The sequence below is a fragment of the Macrobrachium nipponense genome, chromosome 20, assembly GCF_015104395.2.
Source record: "Macrobrachium nipponense isolate FS-2020 chromosome 20, ASM1510439v2, whole genome shotgun sequence".
NCBI lineage: Eukaryota > Metazoa > Arthropoda > Malacostraca > Decapoda > Palaemonidae > Macrobrachium > Macrobrachium nipponense.
The window spans coordinates 50,717,696-50,742,997 of NC_061089.1; the positions used below are offsets into that span (position 1 = coordinate 50,717,696).

General features: G+C 39.6%; 1 protein-coding gene and 1 long non-coding RNA gene across 6 annotated transcripts in view; one reads left to right on the plus strand and one right to left on the minus strand.

Moving 5' to 3' along the window:
- The window catches only part of LOC135225716 (neurexin 1-like), a 530,721-nt gene extending 516,479 nt beyond the window's left edge, over window positions 1-14,242 (plus strand). For all 4 annotated transcript variants that reach the window (XM_064265111.1, XM_064265087.1, XM_064265105.1 and 1 more), the window contains one exon: window positions 12,192-14,242. In XM_064265111.1, the coding sequence (XP_064121181.1) occupies window positions 12,192-12,811 (620 nt within the window). In that variant the 3' untranslated portion in view covers window positions 12,812-14,242. The remainder of the gene's footprint in view (window positions 1-12,191) is intronic.
- LOC135225734 (uncharacterized) overlaps window positions 1-25,302 on the minus strand; it is a 74,339-nt gene that overhangs the window by 18,530 nt on the left and 30,507 nt on the right. The window contains exons 2-3 of one of the 2 annotated variants that reach the window (XR_010317079.1): window positions 4,990-5,135; window positions 2,588-4,768 (exon numbers count right to left, since the gene is read on the minus strand). This is a non-coding gene — a long non-coding RNA (uncharacterized LOC135225734). Of the gene's footprint in view, window positions 1-2,587; window positions 4,769-4,989; window positions 5,136-25,302 lie in introns of those variants that run through there. The other variant, XR_010317078.1, reaches the window with a different exon arrangement.

Below are 25,302 nucleotides of genomic sequence, written 5' to 3' on the forward strand. Positions count from 1 at the left end.
GGTAGTCCTCTTGTCAGTTTTCTGGTTTGTCAAGTGAGGTGGTGGCATACAGAAGCAGCTCTGAATACCTATTGACACGATTAATATCCAGTACAGGTTTGGGGAACTTTAGCTGTATAATGGGCAAATCCTTGCAGTGGCTGTATGACAGCAGTGGTATTTGAATGCCTTCATGGACTTCATCGCTGAACAGGATCTCTTGGCTAAGGTGAGAGTGGCTATGAAGGATCCTAAGGCAAGTGTCATCATAGAGCTCTCTGTAGTAAATATCAGGGTGACTGGTGGGGGTTGTAGTGCACTCCTAGGACTGCAAAGGTCAAGATGCTGAGAGCCCACAACAGAGATGTTGGCACTTGTGTCTTGCAACATCTGAATCCTGGATGTGAAGTCACCATACGAGAAGGAAACAGAGATTGGTTTCAGTCTTCCGATGTGATGACAGCTGAGGTTCTTGCCCAGAGAGGGTGGTGTAGGCTTGGCACTGGAGGTTTCACCCTGTTTAGCATCCCTGGTCTTCCAGCAGCAATTGTCGTGACATCCCTGTCATTTGCAGTGGCGGCACTGGACCTGTCTGGTGGGGTACCTTTGTACAGCGGTGCTCAAATCTCATGCGACATGATTCTTTTTGTATTGTCCAGTTTCTCAGACTCAACGTGACATTGCCAAGTAATGTTAAACTTTTCTCTTTTAAAGTTTGCAAATTCACAGCTAGCCCTATTTTCCTTATGGTTATATAAATATGATCCCTAATGCATTGGTATAATTCGTAATCTGTGATTTGAACTGATTTTCTCTTTTTACGTTGCTTAGTTCAAAGTGCGGTGTGATAAGGTTAGCGGTGACATCAATGAAAGCACACTTAACATGCTCCTCGGACTGGTCAACATAACTACATCTGCAGAATTATGACAGTAGACCTAATAAGCTCAACAGTCATAACAACATTTTCAAAGTAGGAATATAAATTAAAACAAGTTTTCTTTGAATATTGAAGTTTTAGGCTGTGTTTAAGCTGCCTCTTTGTTGCAAACTGATGATTTATAGGTATAAAAAAAATAATCCAAGCCTTCTGAGATGTAATCTGTTACTAATTTTTTATTTTTAGAGACTATATGTTCTCTTAGGAATAAAAGATGATGATGATTTTGATTATATGGAGAAGATGGCTATTAATTGAAATATCATAAGTATTATAATATGAAGGCGTATGGAACACTTGTTTTTCAACTGGTTTAAAATATTATTTTCTTAAAAGTCCTCCTGCTCACTTTTAGGGTATAATTTATACTTTCATAAGGTAACTTGAAGTGCAAGAATGTGTAGATAACCTCATTTGCTTTCTGGCCAGAAATTGACAAGAAAATAATTACATAGGCAGATATTTGCTAGTGTGCCATCATTTCTGAAATATTTAAGAAATAAAACAAATACCTAATTATGTTATGAAAATCCAAATATTCCTCTAACACATGTAAAGTAAATATTTTCAAGATTTGTCGCTACTCATTGTAGACATACTTATGTCACACCAGGTGGTTGTTGTTGCAACATGACTAATATGTCACACATGCTCCCCTCACACGTTGATATCGGTGGGCGTGTTCTACTTTTGTACATATTTAAATTTTTTCAATGTTTAGATGTAAAAGCAATCAAATACTACTATGTATTTCAAATTTTATGCTTGCTTTGGAAGCGTTATTAATGTTGACAATTTTTTTCATTTTTTATTTAACATTTAGACTGAGGTTAGATGACGACTCCATTTTGGTCAAATGCTTCAGCAATGTGTGAACGAAAGTTTAGAAAATGTTTCGTAAGAGTTTTATCTGAAATTTGGCTACATGTGACATTTTCTTACATTTTTTAAATATATGACAGATTTCACTCTTATGAAACATATTATGGCCTTATTGTATGCGATAATTGCATTTTTGCACTGAAGTAATAAATAAATATGGAGCATGCTAGGTTGCTAGTTAGTGAATTTTGAACGAAATCCAATGGAGTCATGTCGCATGAGATTTGAGCATCACTGTACCTTGGCCCAATGCCCCATGTGAAAACAGTTGCTGTCTGCTGCTGGAAACTTCAGTGGCTCCACGTGCGCTGTTGCATGACTGGCATCACACACTGAGGGTGTGGCACCTTTTACATGTTTCTTCTGCTTTCTGTAATTTAAGAGGGCAAAGAATGAATTGCAGAAAGTGGCCTTCCTGGTGGCCTAATAAATGCAGCATGTGCCAATAAAATCTAGTAGAGAGCTATGAGTTTCTTAGTCAGTTCTTAATCATCCTCGTGGAAGTCAGGGATAATCACCTGGGTTTGCTAACAAAATGAAGATCCACCAAGACAGACTTGTACCTCCTCTGCAATGTTCTTTTGAAAAAGTGAAAAACACTCTCCCTCTAAGTGTTTGCAGTTAAGCAGCTCTCTACGATGTAGATTCTTGTTTTGAAGGCTCTTTAAGTGCTATTGAAGAGCGTCCAAGAATTTGTAGTCATTTAATCTAGTGTTTAAATGTATGTCTAGAATCCTTTGTGTCTTCTAGGCATAACACATCATCTGGATTAGTTTCTCTCTGGGTAACTTGGGCAGATCCACCAGCACTAAATATCATCCCATTGTCGTCGCCATTCCTGAAAAATCAGAAAAGCTACATCTGAGCGAATGGGGGTGGGTTCTGAGAGATTGCTTATTAAGGAGGGGTACTGACGGGGTCGCTGCACTCTCTGGTGGCAAGGTAGGCACTCCAGGAGGCAGGCTGGGGCTTCCTGTGGTAGCTTGCTGTACTAAAGGGCTAGCATTTACAGAAAGGTGCTGTAGCGGTCGGCTTCCTGTTGCGAATTTTGTCGTCCTTTCTGTCGTTAAACCGTAATTCTTCCTTTTTTCGTCCTCTCCTTTTCTTTTTGTCTCCTTTCCTCCTCTTGTCTGAGCCTGGCATGACCCTCGATCCGTAATTTCTCTGGGTAAAATATGAATAAAAGGAAATCAGCTGATTGGGATGTCATCATCTGGGCATAGAGAGCAGGTGGGGACTGTAGACAGTCTGGTGAATGCAGGGCGAGTGGGATGTTGTCATGTTCATCCTGAGAAAGTGGAGAATCCATTGTGAAAAATGTTCGGTTTACCCCCACAGTATTTTAAGTCCAGTGGTAAAATATTCATTGGGAACAAGGTTCTGTTTAACCTCCTTCCCCCTACTTCACAGGCTTAAAACAGAATTTAACACAAATACTCGAGTGTAGTGCGTGAAATACTGGCACTAGTTTGTTCGTTAGCACCACTTACACATTTGATACGCTGTACTTACTAGCAAATAAAGTCCATTGAGGAGAGAGAAGCGGATAACTTGTTGGTGTATGGTAGTCCTCTTGTTAGTTTTCTTCTGGTTCGTCAAGTGAGGTGGTGGCATGCAGAGGCAGCTCTGAACACCTATTGACATGATTAATATCCAGTACAGATCTGGGGAACTTTGGCTGTATAATGGACAACTCCTTGCAGTGGCTGTATGACAGCAGTGGTATTTGAATGCCGTCATGGACTTCATCGCTGAACAGGATCTCTTGGCTAAGGTGAGAGTGGCTATGACAGATCCTAAGGCAGGTGTCATCATAGAGCTATCTGCAGTAAACATCAGGGTGACTGGTGGGGGTTGTAGTGCACTCCTAGGACTATGCAAAGTCAAGATGCTGAGGGCCCACAACAGAGATGTTGGCACTTGTGTCTTGCAACATCTGAATCCTGGATGTGACATCACCATACGAGAGGGAAACAGATTGGTTGAGGCGTCTTAATAGAAGAGGGTCTTCCAATGTGACGAAAGCTGAGGTTCTGGCCCAGAGAAAGTGTTGTAGGCTTGGCACTGGAGGTTTCACCCTGTTTGGCATCCCTGGTTTTCCTGCAGCACTTGTCGTGACATCCCTGTCAGAGGGTGTGGCACCTTTTACATGTTTCTTCTGCTTTCTGTAATTTAAGAGGGCAAAGAACAAATTGCAGAAGTGGCCTTCCTCGTGAAGTTATAGGTGTGACGTGCTAATAAAATCCTGTAGAGAGGCGGTGTTGAGAGCTGAGTTTCTCAGTCAGTTCTTTATTCCTGACTTCCATGAGGATGATCATCTGGGTATGCTCACAAAATTAAGATCTACCAGTACAGACTTCTACTTCTGCAATGTTCTTTTGCAAAAGTGAAAAATTCTCATACTGTTTGCAGGTAAGCAGCTCTCTACGATGTAGATTCTCGTTGTGAAGGTTCTTTACGTGTTCTTCAAGGGCATCCAAGAATTTGTTGACATTTATTCCAGTATCTAGATGTATGTCTAGAATCCTTTATGTCTTCAAGGCATAACACATTATCTGGATTAATTGTTTCTCTCTGGGTAACTTGGGCATATCCACCATGACTAAGTATCATCCCATTCTCGTCACCATTCCTGAAAAATCTGAAAAGCTACATCTGAGCGAAGCGGGGAGGGTTCTGAGCGATTACTTAAGGAGGGGTTACTGATGGGCTTGCTGCACCCTCTAGTGTAGGAGCTGCAGGTGTTGGAGGAGGCATGCTGGGGCTTCATGTGGTTGTTTGCTGTATGAGTGTCTCTTTTTCTCCTCTTATCTAATCCATGCACGACCCTTGATCCATGATTTCTCTAGGTAAAATATGAAAAGGAAATCAGCCGATTGCGATATCATCATCTAGGGATGGAGAGCAGGTGGGGACTTCAGACAGCCTGGTGAATGCCTGGCAAGTGGGGGATTCGTCATGTTCATCCTGAGAAAGTGGAGAATCCATTGTGAATAATGTTCAGTTTACTCCCACAGTATTTTAAGTGCAGCGTGTCAAATATTCATTGGGAACAATGTTCTGTTTACCCCAACCCCTTTACAGGCTTTAAAAAAAAGAATTTAACAGAAACACTTAAGGTGCAGTGCGTGAAATACTGGCACTAGTTTGCTCATTAGCACCACCTTATACATAATACCTGTACTTACCAGCAAGTATTAAGTCCATTGCGGAGAGAGAAGCAGATAATTTGTTGGTGTATAGTAGTCCTCTTGACAGTTTTCTTCTGGTTCACTTGCTTCTTGAGTACCTTACTGCACCATCTTGGTTGGGATGAGACATGAAACAAGCTTATCTAAAATGGAGAAGCATAAGGTTACAATTTGCACTGGTAGGCATTGGATTTGAATGTGTTCTGTTGCCACTTAACATACATGCAAGGGAAGAATACAGCTGCCACTTGTCAATACAGTATATAATTAATTTACATGGGAGACAATAATACATTATATAGTAAAATGACATACATGATGTGTATAAGTACAATGCTCCCCCATTTTTATGCGGTATCAGGTTGCAGAAACAGTTAAATACCCAGTAACCCATAAACTAAAAGCTTTTATGTCTGTCTGTTTTAACATTTCACTCCTTAATTTGATAGTTCAAACAAAAATATACCTTAATTACCATACAAAAACAATTTGATATTTCAAACAATAACAACTTCAAACCTTCATCCCAAAATCCTAAGACAGCTTAGGTTAGTACCTTTTTACAACTGTTACTCATAAGTATATATGCCCCCCTAAAATGCTTACAACAATAATTTACTCATTTTAAAATATTAATAGTAATGTTACTGTATACATAAGCCATTTTCTCTCATAGCACTGAAGGTTAATCCTTTTAATATTATCACCAGTTCGCTTTTTTTATAACAACACTATTTATGTACTCACTAACACTGTTTATTCACTAATTACTTTATTTTTTCATACTGTTGAATGATAGTGATTATGATAAAAACAATTTACAGCATAGTACTTATAATGTAGTTATGTATCCATTGAGCTCACTCCAGGTTGGGCCTCAGATGAGCATAATAGATATACCTCTCTCTCTCTCTCTCTCTCTCTCTCTCTCTCTCTCTCTCTAATAAAGCATGCTGTACATTATTTAAAATATAATTGCTAATTATTTTCATTTTATTTTGCATTCTGCTTTTACTGGAAAATAAAAAAAGAATAAAACAATTAGTGATTATATTTCAAATATTGTACAATATGCTCTTAAGAAAAAAATCTTTACAGCAATATCATTTCAAATACATCTTACATTACCCTTAGAGAGAGAGAGAGAGAGAGAGAGAGAGAGAGAGAGAGAGAGAGAGAGAGAGAGAGACCTTTTATGCTCAGTATGGGGCCCAACCTGGAATGAGCTTAATAGATGCTTAACTACGTTACATTTAAGAGGCTAAAAGTAAGAGGCAAGTGATTTTTATCATAAAAGTCAGTATTTAGTCAGACACAATACGAAAAAATACAGTAATTAGTGAATAAACAGTGTTGTTACACAAAAAAAGGCACTGTAGATTATAGTATCTACACGGTATAATGACAAATACATCTATATGCACTTACACATCTAAGCTAGTAGTAAGTGGTACCTCAGGATACGAAATTAATCCGTTCCGAGGCGGCCTTCGTAACCTGAGCTTTTCGTATCTTGAACCGCATTTTACATGTCAATTGCCTAATTCATTCCAAGCCCTACAAAAATACCCCAGTAAATTTTATAATAAAGCTAAATTGACCAATAAACAATGAAATATACTACAACAATTTGGACCATTCAATACCTAACTTAATACGTACTACTAATATGTACTACATAGTACCTGTAAATAAAGTGTATTAGTGCACATGGTATACAAGAAATAGTACTGTGCGTACGTATGTACGTATGTAGTAAAATGTGGAACCTTACCTTTCGAGTGAGGCTATCTCCGAAAGTAGCGACAGAGGAGGAGGACAAACGGAAGAAAACTTGTACGTACCTACACTTAACTTTACGAAACCTTAAAAAATGTCAGGATACATTAAGACTAAACTTTACGAAACACATTAACAAATGACACAAAACCTTAGGACTTAACTTTACAAAAAACTTAAAATTAAATTTCTTTTCATTTTATTATTTTTTTTTACTTTTTTTTTACTTTTTTATACTTTACATTTTTTTTTTTTTTTTACAAAATTTCAATTTCTTCACCACTTTCAACTTTCTGTGTTTTTGTAGTATCACTTGGATCTTCCTGTTTGCTTACTCCTACTAAAGGCCACTTTAAAAAATAACTATCTAAGGAAGATTGCTTCTGCCTGCTTTTGACAATGTTCCTGAAACGACTCGGGCAAACGTCATCGAACTGCGTAAGCATACGACCTGTGTAAGCCTTTTCGGCGTGTCTCTTTTCTACAAATGATTGCACCTTATGAAAAGCAGCTAGAGCATCCTTAATTTCTGCCATTGTCATAGGGTCGTCCTCCTCCTCCTCGCTGCTGCTAGAGAACTCTTCTTGAACGATGTTATGTTGAATGGCCTCCAACTCCTTCAGGTCATCCATCATAAGCTCCTCTTGGTGCTCCTCGAGAAGGTCATTGATGTCGTCCTCGTCGACGACCAGCCCCATGGACTTGCCGAGTGCAACAATCTCGTCAAGATCTGGTTGCGAAACGGTTTCAGGATCATCAACTGTTTCTGAATCTGCACCAGCTTCGCCCACATCGAATCCCTCAAAGTCTCGGGCGGATACAGCATCAGGCCAGAGTTTTCTCCACTAACAATTCAAGGTTCACCTCGAAACCTCCTGCCCAGCTTGATCAATGAGTCGGATGCATATTACGATATTGAAATGCTCCTTCCAAAATTCACGCAAGGTGAGGTTTGTGGTATCGGTGATGTTGAAACATCTTTTGAAAAGATGTTTTGTATACATCTTCTTGAAGTTCGATATCACTTGCTGGTCCATGGGCTGGAGGAGAGGGGTGGTGTTAGGCGAAAGATAAAGAACCTTGATGAAAGAATACTCCGCTAGGATATCTTCCTCGAGGCCAGGAGGGTGAGCAGGGGCATTGTCCAACAACAGCAGACATTTCAGAGGGAGGCGCATCTCTTCCAAGAATTTCTTCACTGTCGGGCCGAAACACAGATTTACCCACTCGGTGAACAAAAGCCTCGTTACCCAGGCTTTCCCATTAGCCCTCCACATCACTGGAAGCTTCTCCTCTAGCACTTTGTGGGCCTTGAAGGCTCGAGGAGTCTCCGAATGATAAACAAGTAGGGTCTTCACCTTGCAATCCCCACTGGCGTTCAAACAAAGTGCATGCGTAAGCCTGTCTTTCATAGGCTTATGCCCGGGTAGCTTCTTCTCTTCCTCCGTGATGTACGTCTGATGAGGCATTTTTTTCCAAAAAAAGCCAGTTGAAGACTTGCTGAGAACTGTAGCCTTCCTTGATCGCCATCTCGTTGAACGTCTTAATAAAGGCTTCGGCCGCTTTCGTGTCCGAGCCGGCCACTTTCTCATACCGCACCACCGAACGGATGCCAGTCTGTTTCCGGAAATTTTCAAACCACCAGGAGAAATCTTGGAAGTTTGGGGTTGATCGCCATCTCGTTGAACGTCTTAATAAAGGCTTCGGCCGCTTTCGTGTCCGAGCCGGCCACTTTCTCATACCGCACCACCGAACGGATGCCAGTCTGTTTCCGGAAATTTTCAAACCACCCATGAGAAATCTTGAAGTTTGCCTGGGCAATCAAATCGCCAAAAATAGTGCTGGCCTTGTGGGAGATTGCCGTCTCAGTTATCGTATCGCCAGCGATTTCTTTGTCTTTTATCCAGACAAGAAGCAGGCTCCTCTTGTTGGACAAAATAGTCACGCCCTTGGAAGGTGTAGCTGCTTTGATGGCTTCCTTCTGCTTAAGGATGGTGCCTATCGTTGACGGATTTCGGCCGTATTCCTTAGCGATCACAATCAACCGCATGCCAGCTTCATACTTTTTAATTATCTCCATCTTCGTCTCCATAGAAAGCATCCTCTTCTTTCCGTGAACTTCAGCAACTTTCTTGGGACCCATGACTACGTATACTGTACGTAATTAAGTTATACATGTACTAAAGTTCTCGCCCAACACGATAAAGTAGTACAACGAAATCACTAACACGAATTTACATTGATAAACGAAATCGTATAGAACGAACGAATTTCGCATGCGTACACAAACGCTGGTGTGAAGCAGCGGGCGAAGGACGCCTTTACGTACAGCACGATGGGAGTGATGCTGACCAATAGGAGAGCAGGATCTTATGGCGGTGACTAGCATCAGGAACCAATGGGAGAGCGGGAGGATGGTGGCGAGTCTACTCAGTTGGCGGCGCGTGTTTTTAAAATTGTTATCGGTGGTCCAAGCAAATCTCGGGACTTTACAGCAACAACCTTTCGTAACCTGAACTATTTTCGTATGTAGAGCCAAAAAATCTTCGTATCTGCTTCCGTAACTTGAATTTTTCTTAAGCTGGGACTTTCGTATGTAGAGGTGGTACCACTGTACTTTGAAGGAAGATGTCCCCTTGTGGACAAAGCATATCATCATGGTCCATTTCTTCTCCATCTGTGTTACCCTATGATATTCCCATTTCCTCAATAGTCACCAGCGTCTTAAAATTTATCTTCCCTGTTTGTAGTTTCCTGATGATTTTTCCATATTTGAAGCTGTCCCCTTGTGAAAAGTGTGTGTAAAAATATATGCTAGGGCTAACTACAGTCCAGTGATGTTTATTATCATGGGCCTTTTCTCCTCCTCCAGTGTCACCTTAGGATGTTTACCTGTGTGGAGTCCCCCAACAGTATACCAGATTTGCAGCTACACTCTTATCAATAGTTCTTGCAGAAATGTATGCTACAGCTCTAGCAATAATGTTAATTATTTTACTCATTATTTAGCTTTTTTCTCTACTTTCTACACATTTTGTGCTTGGCTGATGAAACATCAAGACCTAGGGAATCACTTGTGCCAAGGCCTTGTTGCCCATTAAAATGGATCTTGTAATATTACAGCAGGAAGCAAGACTGACAGGAAACATTAGAAATCTCAAGTTTCCTGAGAGGGTGAATGGGTTCTTTCACCACTTTGCTCATTGTCACTGGTTATCTACCTTAGTAACGTTACTAAGTTTCAACAACCAGACCAGCAATTACCAAAAGTATTCCTTATAAAAGACATGATTTTCCTGTTTCTCATTCATCCTTGTGTGCCTGCTGTCTTCCGTCCTGTTCCTGTGTTGCATACCATCATGGTTCTCTTTCTTCTCCAGTGGTACCCTTAGGTAATCTCATGTCAATAGTAACCAATATTTGAAATTTTATCTTCCCCATCTGGCATCCCAATGGTTTTGCTTGTCTAAAGTCAAGTTCCTGAGAAGATTTTTTGTAGACATGTATTCTACAGTTTCCTGCTAGCAATAATGTTGGTTGTTTTACTTACAAATAAGTACTAGTTTCTTTTCCGCATGGTTGTGACTTGTCTGTGGAGACATCAAGATTTAGGGAGCCGCAAATGTCCAAAAAGCATGCCATTAAAATGAATTTTGTGTTAGTAATCCAAGTTCAAATGCAGATATCTGCTTGCAAGATGATCAGATAACAGCAAGATTGGAGGACATACATGGCTCCCCCATTTCTGGTTGTTGGTGCTGATCAGTTTCGATTTAATTGTTTTATTTACGTATATATATTTTTTTACTTTGCTATTTTCACTTCTCTGCCTTACCCTTTAGCATCATTCTTCCTTTTCAAGTGCTGTCCCTCTCCCTTACACTTTGGCATCATCCTTACTTTTCAATTGCTGCCCCCTTTGTATAGCTTTTACCTATCTCTTGCCCATCTCTTCATCCAGGATCTCAGCTTGAGTACTACTCTTATTCTGATTTTTTGCTCTGTTCATGGGGACGAATAACATTCCTCTGAAATGTTATTGTAAGCACTATTTTTTCTGACAGAGCAGGAAACATGAGATTTCTACTTTTACAATCACTTCTAATCTATATTTCCTCTTTTTACTCCCACTTCTATTTTCTCCACGAGTCAGGAATCTCTCCCAAATGCTGTTGGACAAAGTAAACTACAGAGATCACTAACCTTTCTCAAATTTATGCAACACATCTAGTCAGGTTTGTTTGTTTGTATGGTGTTTTTACATTGCATGGAACCAGTGGTTATTCAGCAATGGGCCCAACAGCTTTATGTGACTTCTGAAGCACTTCGAGAGTGAACTTTATCACCAGAAATACGTATCTCACACCTCAATGGAATGTCCGAGGATCGAACCCGCGGCCACCGAAATGGTACACCAACACCATATCGACCACGCCACTGAGGCGGTCATCTAGTCAGGTGGAACTCCTTCACATCACAGTTTTACTATCTTACAAAAATCTGGGGACAAGAATAAGCCTCCTCTCAAGTGTTGATGGCATTTTATCATCATGAATGTCAACTCCTTTGGTCAAGGGAGACCTCCTGGTGAAAAAGACAGGCCTCTTTAGTGAATAATATTTATAACTAAATTCACCATAGTGGTTCCCTCCACTATATGTAGACTACTTGCCTCTAGATCTCCCATACTTTACCAGTGCCTCATCAGTGATTTGGGTCAATCACATAAGTTAGACAACTTTTTAGTACAATCAAGAGGACCCAAATCCCCCATTCTTTACAATATTGCAATACGTACCAAGTCTACCTGTCTTTAACCCACCCCTGCCTTTACCTTTTGAGTGATCACACATACTCACTAAGGTGTAGGCTGTTTCCTGTCAGACTAACCTATTAGGGAATTCCTTTTTCTTTCACTTTTCTGCTTGAATAGATACTCGCCTTAAGTAAGACAGGATTATAATTGACGTGTCTAAATTTCCTCAACATACATTACCCATGAACAAGCCATTACCTGACTGTGCACATTTGTTGAAATCTGAGCAAAAAATATTAAACTGAGAAAGGGCCTTAAGAGAATACAGCTGTACCTAATTTGTAAGGACAGTCTATATCCCCTTGATAAGCATAATCTTATAATTGTATCAAAGTCATTGGCCTATATAAATTAAACATCCCTTATTAAATATACAGTTTGCTTAATATAACTTCTGATAAGAAACTAATTAGTTTGGTATGAGTATTTGAAATGACTTTTAAGTAACTTAATTGTTAAGGCACTGAATCTTGTTCCACCTCTTCTGACTAATATGGTACTTATTGATATAATAATTTAGGATAGTGGTCATAACTAAAGATAAAAGTATCTGTCAATATCAAACCAATTAATTTATCTACCTTTCCTTTCATTTTCCAAACAGGAGATGACATAGAAGTTGAGTTCCCAGTCACAAACCATCCAATGCTGGCTCCAGATGTGATTCATTCTGAAGAGCATGAACCCACACACTACAACAAGAACAAGGACCCTGGATCAGGACCTACGACAACTGGTTCTACTTTAGCCTTCACCAGCAGTTCCACCACCAGCACGACAGCACCCCCAACAAGACCCCCAATGAAAGGATCTAATACCAAACCAACCGCAACTTCCTATCCTCCTTCACTTCCACAGCCTTCACCACCCACCTATGACTATTATGATGAGTACACAGATTTTACTGAAGTAGAGTTCCCGAAGAAGCCCACTGTGATCAAGGAGGACCCCCCGGATCTTCACAGTGAAGCAGCTGGAGGTGTTGCCCTTATCATAAGCATAATCGCAGGCGCTCTTATTATCATTATCCTTATAATATTGCTTGTACTCAAGTTCAAAGGTAGACAAGATGGGAATTACAAAGTAGACCAGACTAAAAATTATGAAGGGATACCCACCATGCCCACCCCAATGATAAATGGGCAAGGCAATGGAAACATAAAACCAGGGGATCGAAGGCCAGTCAAGAAACAGAGTAAGGATGTTAAAGAATGGTATGTGTGAGAGTTAGATAGATATATCTATGGAATAATATTATATCATGTAAAGTCACAAAATTATGACTGTGATCTCTATTCATTTGCAATACCTCTGCATTGTTAGAAGTAGATGTCCCTCTGTCAATTTTTTCTTTTTATTTTTTGTTATAATTCTACTTATTGTTCATTTTCCTCCTTTCAAATGCAGTGAAATTGTCCTATTGTGATTATTCCTTGTAGATAAAATGATTTTGTTGACAAGAGAGAAAAGAATTTCTTGTAAATCCTTTTCAAAAACATATGAATAACAGTGCCCGTGTATGTCACTGCTTTGAAAAGGTTCCATTTTTTTGTAAAAAAAAATAAATAAATAAATAAAATAAAAAAATAAAATACTGACTAGTAGCGTTGGATAGATTACTAGTGTGTGTGTGTGAGACTTAATGACTGGAAATTTTGTGCGAGTATGAGTGGAGTATTATACAATATCAGCATGCCTAAAGGCCTGAGGGTGAGCTTAGACCTTAATTTTTTTTCTTCTTCTTCATTTGTGAAGGCTGATTTTCTGGGTATCCATTTTTTTTTTTATTAGAATATAACACGTGCAGTCGTGGTTGCAGACGTCCATTGTTAATTGTGAAGCTTTACACCAAGTGTCATGACTTCTGTGAAGTAGAGGTTATGAGGAAATAATGAAATGAAATAAATATTATTAAAATACTCTTGGTCTTTGCTCCACTTTGTGGAGAGGAATATTATCGAGATGTACAATGCTATCCCTACAAACACTAAGAGAAAACAATGCTTTGCTCTGCATCCAGAATGAAGGAACATGAAAAACTCGCTTTATGATATAAATATATACATATATTCATCATGACATTGTATAGCACAAAGTGCGACTATCACAGTGATAGGAGTGGTTTTTTTTATACTTTGCAAAACCCTGGTGCAGTGGATCTGATGCATCCACCTGCACTGAAAATACCTTTCTTCTTTGCTCTAGTTAGTGAAAAAAGAAGTCTATTTTAATATACTGTATAACCAAGATAAAGCATCAAAAATTGAAACCTTCTGGTGTACTGTGGCTGATGTAAAAGTGTTTTAGTGTGGAATTTGCATCATCTGTAATAAAGCACAAATGTAAGAGATAGATATATTGCTGTCATAGAATTATGTTATAAGTGAAGCTTCTGTAAGTTAATGTGTAGTTTTGAACTAAGTCTACTACCAATAGCATGAATATGTATATGTATACACACTAACACATGCAGTTCATATAGGTCAATATATTCCTCTGTTCATTAAATGAATGCTTTTATTCGTCAGATTTATGCATACATACATATACGTACACAATTACATGTATTATACATACAAATATAGCATTACACATACTATTCATGTATAAATGTGTCTGCACGATTATATATATATATATATATATATATATATATATATATATATATATATGATATATATATATATGTATATATACGTATATATATCACATACATATAGGATGTTTATACATGGGTACATATTGCTGTACTTGTTATACACACCCATAATAAAATAGAATAATACTGCTATTTCCCTCTCTTTCTCACTGATGAAGTAGAGAAGTTTAACTTATTTTCAGGCAGTGTATTCATTATAATTACAAGAAACCAAACTGTTCCCAATTAAAAATTTTTTAGCAAATAATACTAATGGATAGTGAAAACTTTTTAAATATAAGGAATTGTAAACATACTTAAGCCGCTGCTTCCATCATCGGTAATTATTGCAATAGAATTCATAAAGAACAAAAATAAAGTAAAAGATTTTAAAGCAATTCTGGTATAACAAAGTGAAGAACACTGTAGTAACTGCTCTGTTTTGGTAATAAAAATTTTTTTTTTTAAATTGGATTTTTATATAGGGCAGACTTCAGTCTTAATTGTGCTTGTAAGTAAAAATTTAAGGAAACAAAGATAAAAACATCGAAGAAGTAATTTTTCAAAGATAAATACCCTTGAAGATGAAAGAAATCTTGTCCCTGTTATTTATTCCAAATGCACTGCAACTTACTGCAAATGCAGATTGCCTTAGTACTTATATAAACTGTATCAATACATAGACTAAGAAATTTTTCAATAAAATCTGTTGGAAAGAGTGGCTTTTCTGTATACATTGAGAATAAAATCTTTTATAAATTAAATATTTCTTAATTTGTAAGGACACTAAATTCAGCTAGGATTTTTCACAAAATATGTTTTTGAATATCCCTGACATTTATGTGCAGTGAAATCAATGGTCATGGTGATGTATTAAGGTATATACAGTAAACATATCAGTTTGGTAACAGTAGCTTGGCAGAAACTATTTGCTTACTCTTGTGTATTCACAGAAGCGTGTTTTCGGTTCATAAGAAAAATAACCACATTTCACAAGGAGCCCATAATTATTAAGGCTTTTTTTTCTTATATCATCAACTTAAATAACTTCTAAAGTTTTAATCACAAATAAAACCTATATGTATGGCTACTGATATAATACAGAAATTACAACGTTTAATGTGTATCACCATATTTGACACCATAGCCAAGGTCAGGGTCGAATCAAGTCCAAAACCACCTCTCCAACCCAACCACAGTCAGGTAAGTAGGAACACCCATGTTAGGTTATATTATGGGATAGCAGATTAAGTAACCCTGTAAGTTTGTTCTTCTTAGCAACAGAGGCCATTATCAAGACTGGGATCAATCAAGTATTTATCATTAAGAAAAAAAAGTGTTATGTGTAACCAAATAAACGTTTATTATTAACTGCTGCATCACTGGCTATTAATCTTTGTAACTTTATTTATGATGGAAGTGGAATATAAGAAAAGCTGTCTTAACTGACAAAAGAAATGCCAACAGAAACAAGTAATCATAGGCTTGAAAAATTTATCAAAACATTCTACTGGCTTATTTCAGTTTTCCCATTTAAGCAGGCTCAATATATGGCTGTTTATTTGTTACACCTTTTATAGTAGATAGTGTATACATAGCCACAAATATTAGCAAATAAACTAAACAAAATTACTCTAGGCATGTTCCAAAACTACATCTATGATTTTCAAATGCCTTAAGCAGCATTTGTCTGTTGCTTGACTGAGGGGAGGGGGAAACAATATTATTCATTTCCATGCTTTAGGTAGCAAATTCTTAGATCTTTAAAAAGAACATATCTGTCTTGACTAAGAAAAACAAAGTAATTTTGTATTTTGTTTGTGTCTTCATGCATGAGTGTAGCTGTAGTCACGGTATTTAAGACTTTTGCTTCTTAATTGCTAAAAAAGAAAAAAAAATTAAGTTAATGTCGAGTGAATTTCCATATTCAGTCAAGACTGCCTTTTGCATATCATCACTCACAAACTCATCATAAATATCATCACTTAAGATTGATTATGGAATTATTTCACCCATTGACTTTAACGATGCATCTTCACCCATTGTTCACCCATTTGAAAATAAACGTAAAGCAGTTCTAAATTCCTGCAAAAGTGCTCGCGCTCTCTCTCTCTCAAGCGCAATGTTACTGTACTATCCAGACCAGGGTGATTTGCTCCTTCATTTTGGATGCCCCCCGCAAAGTGTTGTCCAATATCTTTGCACTAATTGCTTTAATGTATGTGAAGGTTAATTAATAAAAAAAAGCTGTTGTCTATTGTGAAAGGTAGAATAAATATTGTATTTGTTATGAGTCTGAACTCATTCATAATCTTAGATGAAATTCATAGTAAGGAAATTTTTTTTTTTTTTTTTTTTTTTTTTGAGTGTTGAGATTTTTGTATTACTTTAATACCAACATTATTCAAGTACTGAGACATACTGTATTGGTTTTCACTAATCATCGGTGCATTATTATTATTATTGTTTTATAAAAATAAAGTTATGTGTACATAGGAAGTCTAACATTAAACATGTTAGAAATAAAAATTGTTTCTCTATTTAACCCTTAATGGAGAGATCCCCTCATATGAGTAGCAATAACAGATTTTGGATGGTGGATGGACCCACTCATGGTGGACATCAATATTAATCGCCGTCGTTTTGAAGGAATCAGGCAGGGAAGAGATTTCATTACTTCTATAGCCCACTAATTCACTAATGGCAACTTTTAGACTGGCTAAACTCAAGAAGCAGGCTGCTTTAATTTACAGGGTTCCCAGATTTGGCGGTTTCCCACCAAATTTGGCTGGTTTTTTTCTAATTTGGTGAGTAAAAATTCACTTTGGCTGGTTAGTGGTTTTTTGGCTGGTTTTCAGAAACTTGCTTTTTGAGCTAAACACTGATCCCACTTTTGGGGAATTTGTCCCCAGTTTGGGAATTTTTAAAGGTTTTCAGGAAAATCTGGGGAATTTGAATAGGTTTTCAGTGAAAACTTGGTAACAATTAAGCAAAATATGTAGATAGAATAAAAAAAAAAAATCACACACACACCAGATGACCGAACAGCTACAAAAGGTCGAGACCGTTAAAGGGGATTAGCGCAGATACCATATTTTCTTAAACCCGTTCAAACTATTGAGGAAAAAAGAGTAATAAGGTGGTAGATTTGGCATGTTTATTTATTTATTTTTTTATTTTTTTGAGCGGCCTATAATTTCGTTGTGGATGGATGATTAATGGAAGTGACCACGGGTCACGGGATTAAGAGGATTGTCTGTCACCTCCCTTCATTTGTCAATACAAAAGCAAAACAAAAATAAATTTTCCTGTATTCTTATATTAGTTTATATTATGTAACTAAAACTATGATGCCGCTATACAAGCATATATATGATTAAAAAAATATGCATTTATAAAGGTAAATATAACGCACATATATTTGGCGGTTATTTGGGCTGGTTTGGATTTCCATTTGGCGGGATTTTGGCTGGTTTTATGGTAGACTTTGGCTGGTTGGCGGTGCTGTCATCTGGGAACCTTCAACCAACCCTGAGCAGGCAGCTCATGAGCTAGTTGTAATCTTGACTTCAAGGGAGTAAGTACTGCCCCTCTCTCTCCCTCACATGACACCTTATTGTATATTTGCTCATAGATATACCCAGGGGTTGCCGCTGGTTTTAATTCTTATCTTTCATGATGATGTCAGTTATAATTGCACTTTTGCAAATAAATATTAGACAAGACATGTATAATCCGAAAAAAGGTAGGTACAGTATTTTCATTTTACATAAACAATTTACCAGCATTTGTTACTAATTTTAGTTCTGTTTTAATATTGTATGACCTGTAATTATAATTTTACAATATAAAATAAATTTATTTCTTAGAAAAAACACATACAACCTTGTAAAATTTACGACTGTCTTGTAAAAGAGGCCCTACAAGGTGTTATAGATAGTAATTTCAACTTCTTGTAGAAGTTAAGGAAATTTTTTATAATTTTTTTCTTACAACTTGTGCATTTGCATAGCTCCCTCTTTTCATTGATATGACAAATTTTCTAGGACAATTTGTATTTTTCATAGCTACAAACATGAGGTCTTAACAATAGGATAATTTCTAGCGCCTAGCTGGATCCGGTTAAAAAGCAGATGAAAACAAGGAATCTTGTGATATCTGGCAACGCACGCGTAGCTCAGGTGAAGAATGGTCAAGGACCACGCCGCTACGCCAGTCTTTCCCAATTCAGGATGACTTAACAGAGGGGCAGCTAGAGGCGGGCAGTATAACATTAAGACCTCAGGTTTGTAGCTATGAAAAATATAAATTGTCTTAGAAAATTTGTCATTTGTTCATAAGCGAACAAACCTTCGTTCTTAACAATAGGATAGACTCATACTTGGAGGGAGGTATACAAGACATCCTAGACTGGCTGGGGGCCTACCCACCAGTCCAGCTCCCAGAAGAAATGATTTCTGGAGAGGGACTGAAGCCCGTTGAGAAGCTAGATAAAATTATATCTAACCACTCAGAACCTGAGTGACGTACAATGATATATGGAAGAACCACTGTACTATAAGGAACCAAAGAGAAACTTTGACTGTCCAATAACAAACCAAGACACTCCTTGCCTAGAAGAGGAGCATATGCTACCAAATAGCAACGCAGGGCCCAGACAGGGCACAAAATAAGCTCTTGAGCATCACCACCCACAAAGTCATTCAGTGATGGAATGGAAAATGAAGTGAATCTGTCATCATGCACAGAGGAATTTTGGTTCTTGGCCACGAATTCCAGGACAAATTCGAAGGACATCGACCCCCAACCCCTGGTGTGCTTCACCTCATAGCTCAGACCATGGAGCTCTCCTACCCTCTTGGAAGATGCCAAGGCCAGAAGGAAAACTGTCTTGAGCGTCAAGTTCCTGTCAGATGAGCGATGCAAGGGCTCATATGGACTCTTGATGAAGCTCTTACGAACCAAGGAAACATCCCACGTTGGAGGCTTGAGCTCTCTAGGAGAACTCGACTGCTCAAACCCCTTAGCTAGCACGGAAAGTTCTCAGGAAGAGGAGATGTCGATACCTTTATGGCTTAACGCCAAACTCAGGGCCCGCCCTGTAGCCTCTAATGGCAGAAACGGACAAACATTTCTCATCTGAGGAAGGTTAAAAAGTCTGCTATTCAATGAATAGAGGTTGTGAGTGGAGAAAAACCCCATTTACGACACCAATCACAGTGGATCGCCCATTTGCCTTGGTAAACCGCAGAGGTCGACTTTCTAAGACTGCTGGACATATGCCCAGCTGTTCTCTGAGAAAAGCCTCTCACTCAGAGGAGATACTTAATAGCCTCCAACCGTGAAGGGACAGGGATTCTCCAGACTGGTGGAACCTTTCCACATGGGGCTGACAGAGGAGATGTCGCCAAGGGGGAATCTTCCTCGAAACCTCTGACAACAACGACAGCAGATCTGGGAACCATTCTGCCTGAGGCCACAGTGGGGCTACCAGAGTCATCCGAAGACCCTGTGAATTCATTAGCCTGTTCAGAACCTGATGGATCAAACAAAATGGAGGGAAGGCATACACCTCCAGGTTGTCCTAGGGATGTTGGAATGCGTCCTCTGCCAATGCTAAAGGATCTGGAACCACTGAACAGAATATCTCCAGCTTCCTGTTAAAGCGAGTCACAAAAAGGTCCAGCATGGGTCTCCCCAAAATCTGGAAAAGCTTGTCTGCTACCACTTGATGAAGGGACCACTCTGTGCCTAGGATCTGATCCCGGCGACTGAGTTTGTCGGCGACCACATTCCGTTTGCCTGGTATATACCTGGGTGAGAGCTCTACCAAACTGCTGACCGCCCACTGTTGAAGCTCGACGGTTAAGGTGTGAAGTTGACGTGAAACCAGGCCTCCCTGTTTGTTCACATTGGCTGCCACCACGGTTTTGTCCGACAAGAGAACGACAGAATGTCCTTCTACCTTCCCCCGAAACTCCTTCAGACCCAGGAAGGCTGCCTTCAACTCCAAGACATTGATATGTTGCTGCTTGTCCTCCAAACTCCAAATGTCTGAAGCGATGAGGCCGCCTAAATGAGCCCCCCAACCTGCGAGGGAAGCGTCCAAGAAGAAAAGGAGGTCCGGTGGAAGAGAACGCAGAGGGACACCCTTCAACAGATTCTGGTCGTCCAACCACCAACGAAGGTCTTCTCTCACTTCCAGATTATTATTATAAGAATAGTTTAACCAGACCACTGAGCTGATTTTCAGCTCTCATAGGGCTGGCCCGAAGGATTTGATAAAATGCCAGGTCTAGGCCAAAGGCCAGGAACTGGAACCAAAAAGGTCATATAATATACTACTCGATAAATTAAAAGTTAAAAAAAAAAAAAAAAAAACTGCACAGAGGCTTAGACTTTCATACTAGAATGCAAACAGGCAATAAATACATTTACTCACAGTTCCATACATACTAAAGAGGTTATTAAAATTAACAAAAAGTCAAGAAACTTAAAAATTTGATCTAAAATTCATTAATTGCTCTGAGGTTTTTGTATATATAGTTATTTTTATATTTTATTAATTAAATCAGTGTTTCTTAGAAACGTCATAATCGGAACGACTGAAAATGTGAAAGATTCTGACAAAATTTCTTTTATTGCTTTACTTCCAAATGTTGACAGTCTTTGCTGGTCATACTTTGGACAATCACACAATACATGTCTAACAGTTATCAATACCTTGCACTCTGAGCACTCCGGAGCAGGGTCATGTGGGCTGCTCATTAAGTGCCCATGTGTTAGACGAGTGTGGCCTATACGTAGACGTGTCAGGATTACTTGCGTGTGTCTTTCTCTCTGGTATATGGAGCTCCAATTTGTAACATCAGGTTTTATTTGTTTTAGTTTATTACTTTCAGGTTCTTCGTTCCATATATCTTGCCATTTATTTACAATTATTGTTTTTATATAAGCTACACTGTCTTTAATAGGGATGTTTACATTTGTTCTCATCTTGTGGATTGCTTCCTTGGCTGCTTTATCAGCTTCTTCATTTCCTTTTATTCCGACACGGGCAGGGATCCAACACATTTCAATATTTTTTCCTTTTTTATATAATTTATAGAGTAAAAACTTTATCTGCTGCACAATATTATTTTTGGGATTATAACTATCAATGGCTTCTATAGCACTTCTAGAGTCGCTATAAATCACGAAAATGTTAAAGTAGTGTTCTTTGATTATTTTTATGGCCAATGTTATTGCACATAACTCTGCTGTAAATACCGAGGCATTATTGGGAAGCGAGAACTGGCATGTTTTATCCTGGTACACTGCAGCATATCCCACTCCATATTCTGATTTGGATTCATCTGTATATATTGCATAATGTGGACCTTTTCGGCTTATGTGCTCTATTGTATGTTGTCTCTGATGTTCTGGGGTATAAGAATGCTTTTTTGATAGATATTTTAATTTTGTGCAAACTTTTATTTTATTCATAATCCAAGGAGGAGGTAATTTTACTATTGGAGGTAGTTGGATATTTATATTCAGTGACTCAAACAATCTTCTTGATCTAATTGGAAAAGAGTGAATGATTGTTAATAAATACATCCCTTAATTCAAATAATTTTTTGGTTGGTGAATCACTTGACTGAATTCTTACGGCACTTTTCATCGTTACTAACTCTCTATGGAGAGCGAGAGAGAGGTAGTTCACCACATTCAACCTGTAAAGAAGAGGTTGGTGACGATTTAAAAGCTCCTGTACATATTCTAAGTCCTTCATTATGAACTGGGTCCAACATTTTCAGTACTGCGTTTGAAGCTGAGCCATATATGTATTTCACTTCCGTAGTCAATGATAGACAACACTGTTGCTTTATATAGTAATGTAAGGGTTTGTCTATCAACTCCCCAATTAGTGTTTGATAATTTTCTAATTAGATTCAATGTTCTTTTACTTTTTGATTTCGCATATGTTATGTGGGCGTTCCAGTTCAAGTGAGTATCAAATACTAATCCTAAAAATTTTGCAGTTTGGCCAATTTGTATACTTTGATTTCTGATTTTCAAATCTATTTCTTCACCTTTCTTCCATCTTTTATCTTTATAAAATATAATTGCTTGAGTCTTATTAATGGACAATCTGAATCCTACAGATGAGGTCCATTCATCTATTTTTATTATAGATTTGTTAATGATGAGCTCTGCATGTTTAATGCGAGATGCTGAATAATATATGGCAAAATCATCCATATAAAGGTTGCTTTCTGGGCCAAGCCCGTGTCGCTTCGTGAAATATCCCTTCAGTTCATATTTCTAAGGTAAATAATACTAACATTACCAGAGAAAAATAAAAGAGGGGGATGTCAGAGTATCTGACTCGCTCACCTTAAATAAAAAGAGGGTGTCGGTATGGTACTGGGGCAAGTGAAACCACTACCACGGACCTCTTGCCATTTAGATCTCTTCGCCATCAAAATCCCCCTGCCAGAGAGAGCTGGTACACAGCCCGCATCAGCAACTACTACTACTCACCCACCCACGCTAACACCAGCGCCTCTGGTGGCCATCCTTTCCATTAGCGACACCTTGCCCGCACGTGCATTTTTGCTCTCTGTGTTTGTGCTTGCTATTTTGGATTATTTTACAACTATGGAACTCCAAGCCATCGCCGCAGCTAAGTTAAGTACTGCCGAAAGGTTACACATTAGTTTTAGCCAGACAGGATCCGTTTTCAACCGTTTTTTAGGTATATTAATGGCACCTCCTGCGTCTGGTCTCGGGCTCACCATACCGGCTCGCCTCGCGTGTTTTTAACTAGCTTCTTCGGTCCCCCATACCATAGTAGCTATTGCTGTGCAGTATTTATGATTAATTTTATGATTAATTTTATGTGTGGTGCAAGGTGTGCTACCGAATTTCTATTTTTATCGTATTATCCGGAAATCCTATGCCTTATGTCTTAGCTCAGTGTTCATGCATCCATGTGCCTTTGTCTAGGTCTGTTAGGCATGTGGGGTCATAACCCCTCTCTCTCTTTAGTCCTACCACCCTGGCCGTCGCCCTCCGTTTTACGTATCGGCAGAGGCCAGCTCCCGAGTAGTTGGATTTCCTACCTCCCAGGTAGGCTAGCCTAACTTCTCTTGGACGTTTCCTTTTCTTTTCCCTCGATTTCCTTGCTTTCTATTTTAATACGATGTATGATATGTATTTTATTTATGTTGCATGTTAGAGACGGTTTCAGTTAGCCTAGGCTACCTCTTTCGCCTGGCCTATTCGTCCGCGTGGTCCTACCACGGTCGCGGTGGGCCAGACGATCGCCACGAGCCACCAGCTCAGTCCCCCTTCCTGCCTCCCTCCCCATAGCGGGAGGGAGGCAGTCCACGCTCGCTCATGGTTGCCACGGCAACCAACCGGGCTCTCCTCCCCTCTTCCTCCCTACCCAGGGAGGATACGGGAGTTAAGGGGGGGATCTTGAGTCTGGCTCTTAGTACCATTCTCTTCCTGGGATCCAAGGGGGGGTACCTCGTGCGTTCGAGTTGAGTTGGCCACCCCTCCCGCTCGTGCTGGGTCCTCTTCGTGTCCTTTCTCAGCTCTCTCCTTCCCTCGGTCACCCCCCAGCCTACCCGCGGCTGGCTCATCTGGCTCCGCCAGCTCATAGGGGGTTGGCGGAGAGTAGCTTTCACATGCACATGTATTTATTAACTGTATATGTTTTACAATTTTTATTTGTTATCATTGTTTTATATTATATTCCACTAGTCTGGCGGAGTGCCCGCTCACCATCCGGGTCCTCCTCCTGCTTGCGGAATTTTGTACGGCGGAGCTAAGCTCCACGCTGCCTTTGTTATTTATCTGGTTTAATCCTCTCATGTCTCTCCGCTGTCCCCCTCACCCTCGGTGTATAGACCAGTTGCTGATTCGGTGGAATTCTTTACTCTGGTGCCCCGGTAACCATCGGACTAGTTTACCAGGTCTTACGGACTATCTCTACAGAACAGGAGAGGACTATGCCCAAAAAATTTTTTCACTCCGGCATGCAACGGAGTGTTATATCTCTTAGCGGGCTAGTCCTGTTAGTAACTGCTGATACTCATGTATCTGTCCACTTACAGGCTACCAACTGCCAGGAACCAGGATGCAACGCCATCCTTCAAAATCCATGTGGTCACGAGGTCTGCCGGACCCACGCTCCCTGTGCCATCCGCCATGGTGAACTAGTGGTATGGCACCACGAAGCCTGCTCCATCTGTTACGACTTGGTGGATCAGTTTTCTGCCATAGTATGTATATACCGGAGTTGTTTACTTATTCTGTTCATGGCATACTTATTACTGTTTATAGAAGCATATGATAAGAGATATAAAAATTATTCGGGCTTCGTTGTAAGGACTACAATGACCCTTTATTCAAGGCTGCCGCCATGAAGGACGCCGCATCGGCTACCTTGAGGGCCTGGGTCGGCGGGTTCGGGAAGAACGTATCTAAGGGGCAGCCATACATCCTGGACAAGATTATGGCTGTCCGCCTCTTCCCGGGCGGCAAGTCGACCGGTTACGTCGACCCAGCAGCGGCGGCCCCATGCATCGCCGCCATCCAGCAGCAGGTGGCGCAGGCGTGGCGCAGGCGCTGGCGGCCCAGGGCAACCCGGAGATCGCCGAAGAAGTGGCTACCTTGTTTCTAAACGTAGAGCCAATGGCGGTAGGTGAAGGAAGTTTGTTAGTTGAGGTAGGTTTGCTTGGCGCTCAAGGGTTTCCCTTGGGCTTATCTGGAACTTCTTCCCCTAATCCTTCTTCTTCCTCTTTCCAAGGCTTTTGCGAATCCGATATTCCGGGTAGGACATCTTCAGCTTCAGCTGTCCCTAAGGTGAAAGGGAAGCGAGAGCAAAAGACCCTTGAGAGGACGTCTTCAAAGAAGACTTCATCCTCTGCATCTCATAAGACTCCGGCTCACCACCCCGGAGCAGAGAAATCGAAGTCCTCTTCGACTTCACAGTCAAAAGGGTCAAGAGGCAAGTCCTCTAGAGATAAGGCCTGTGCTCCCACAGAGCCGGAGCTGTCTACGTCCACCGGAGCACGCCCTAAAA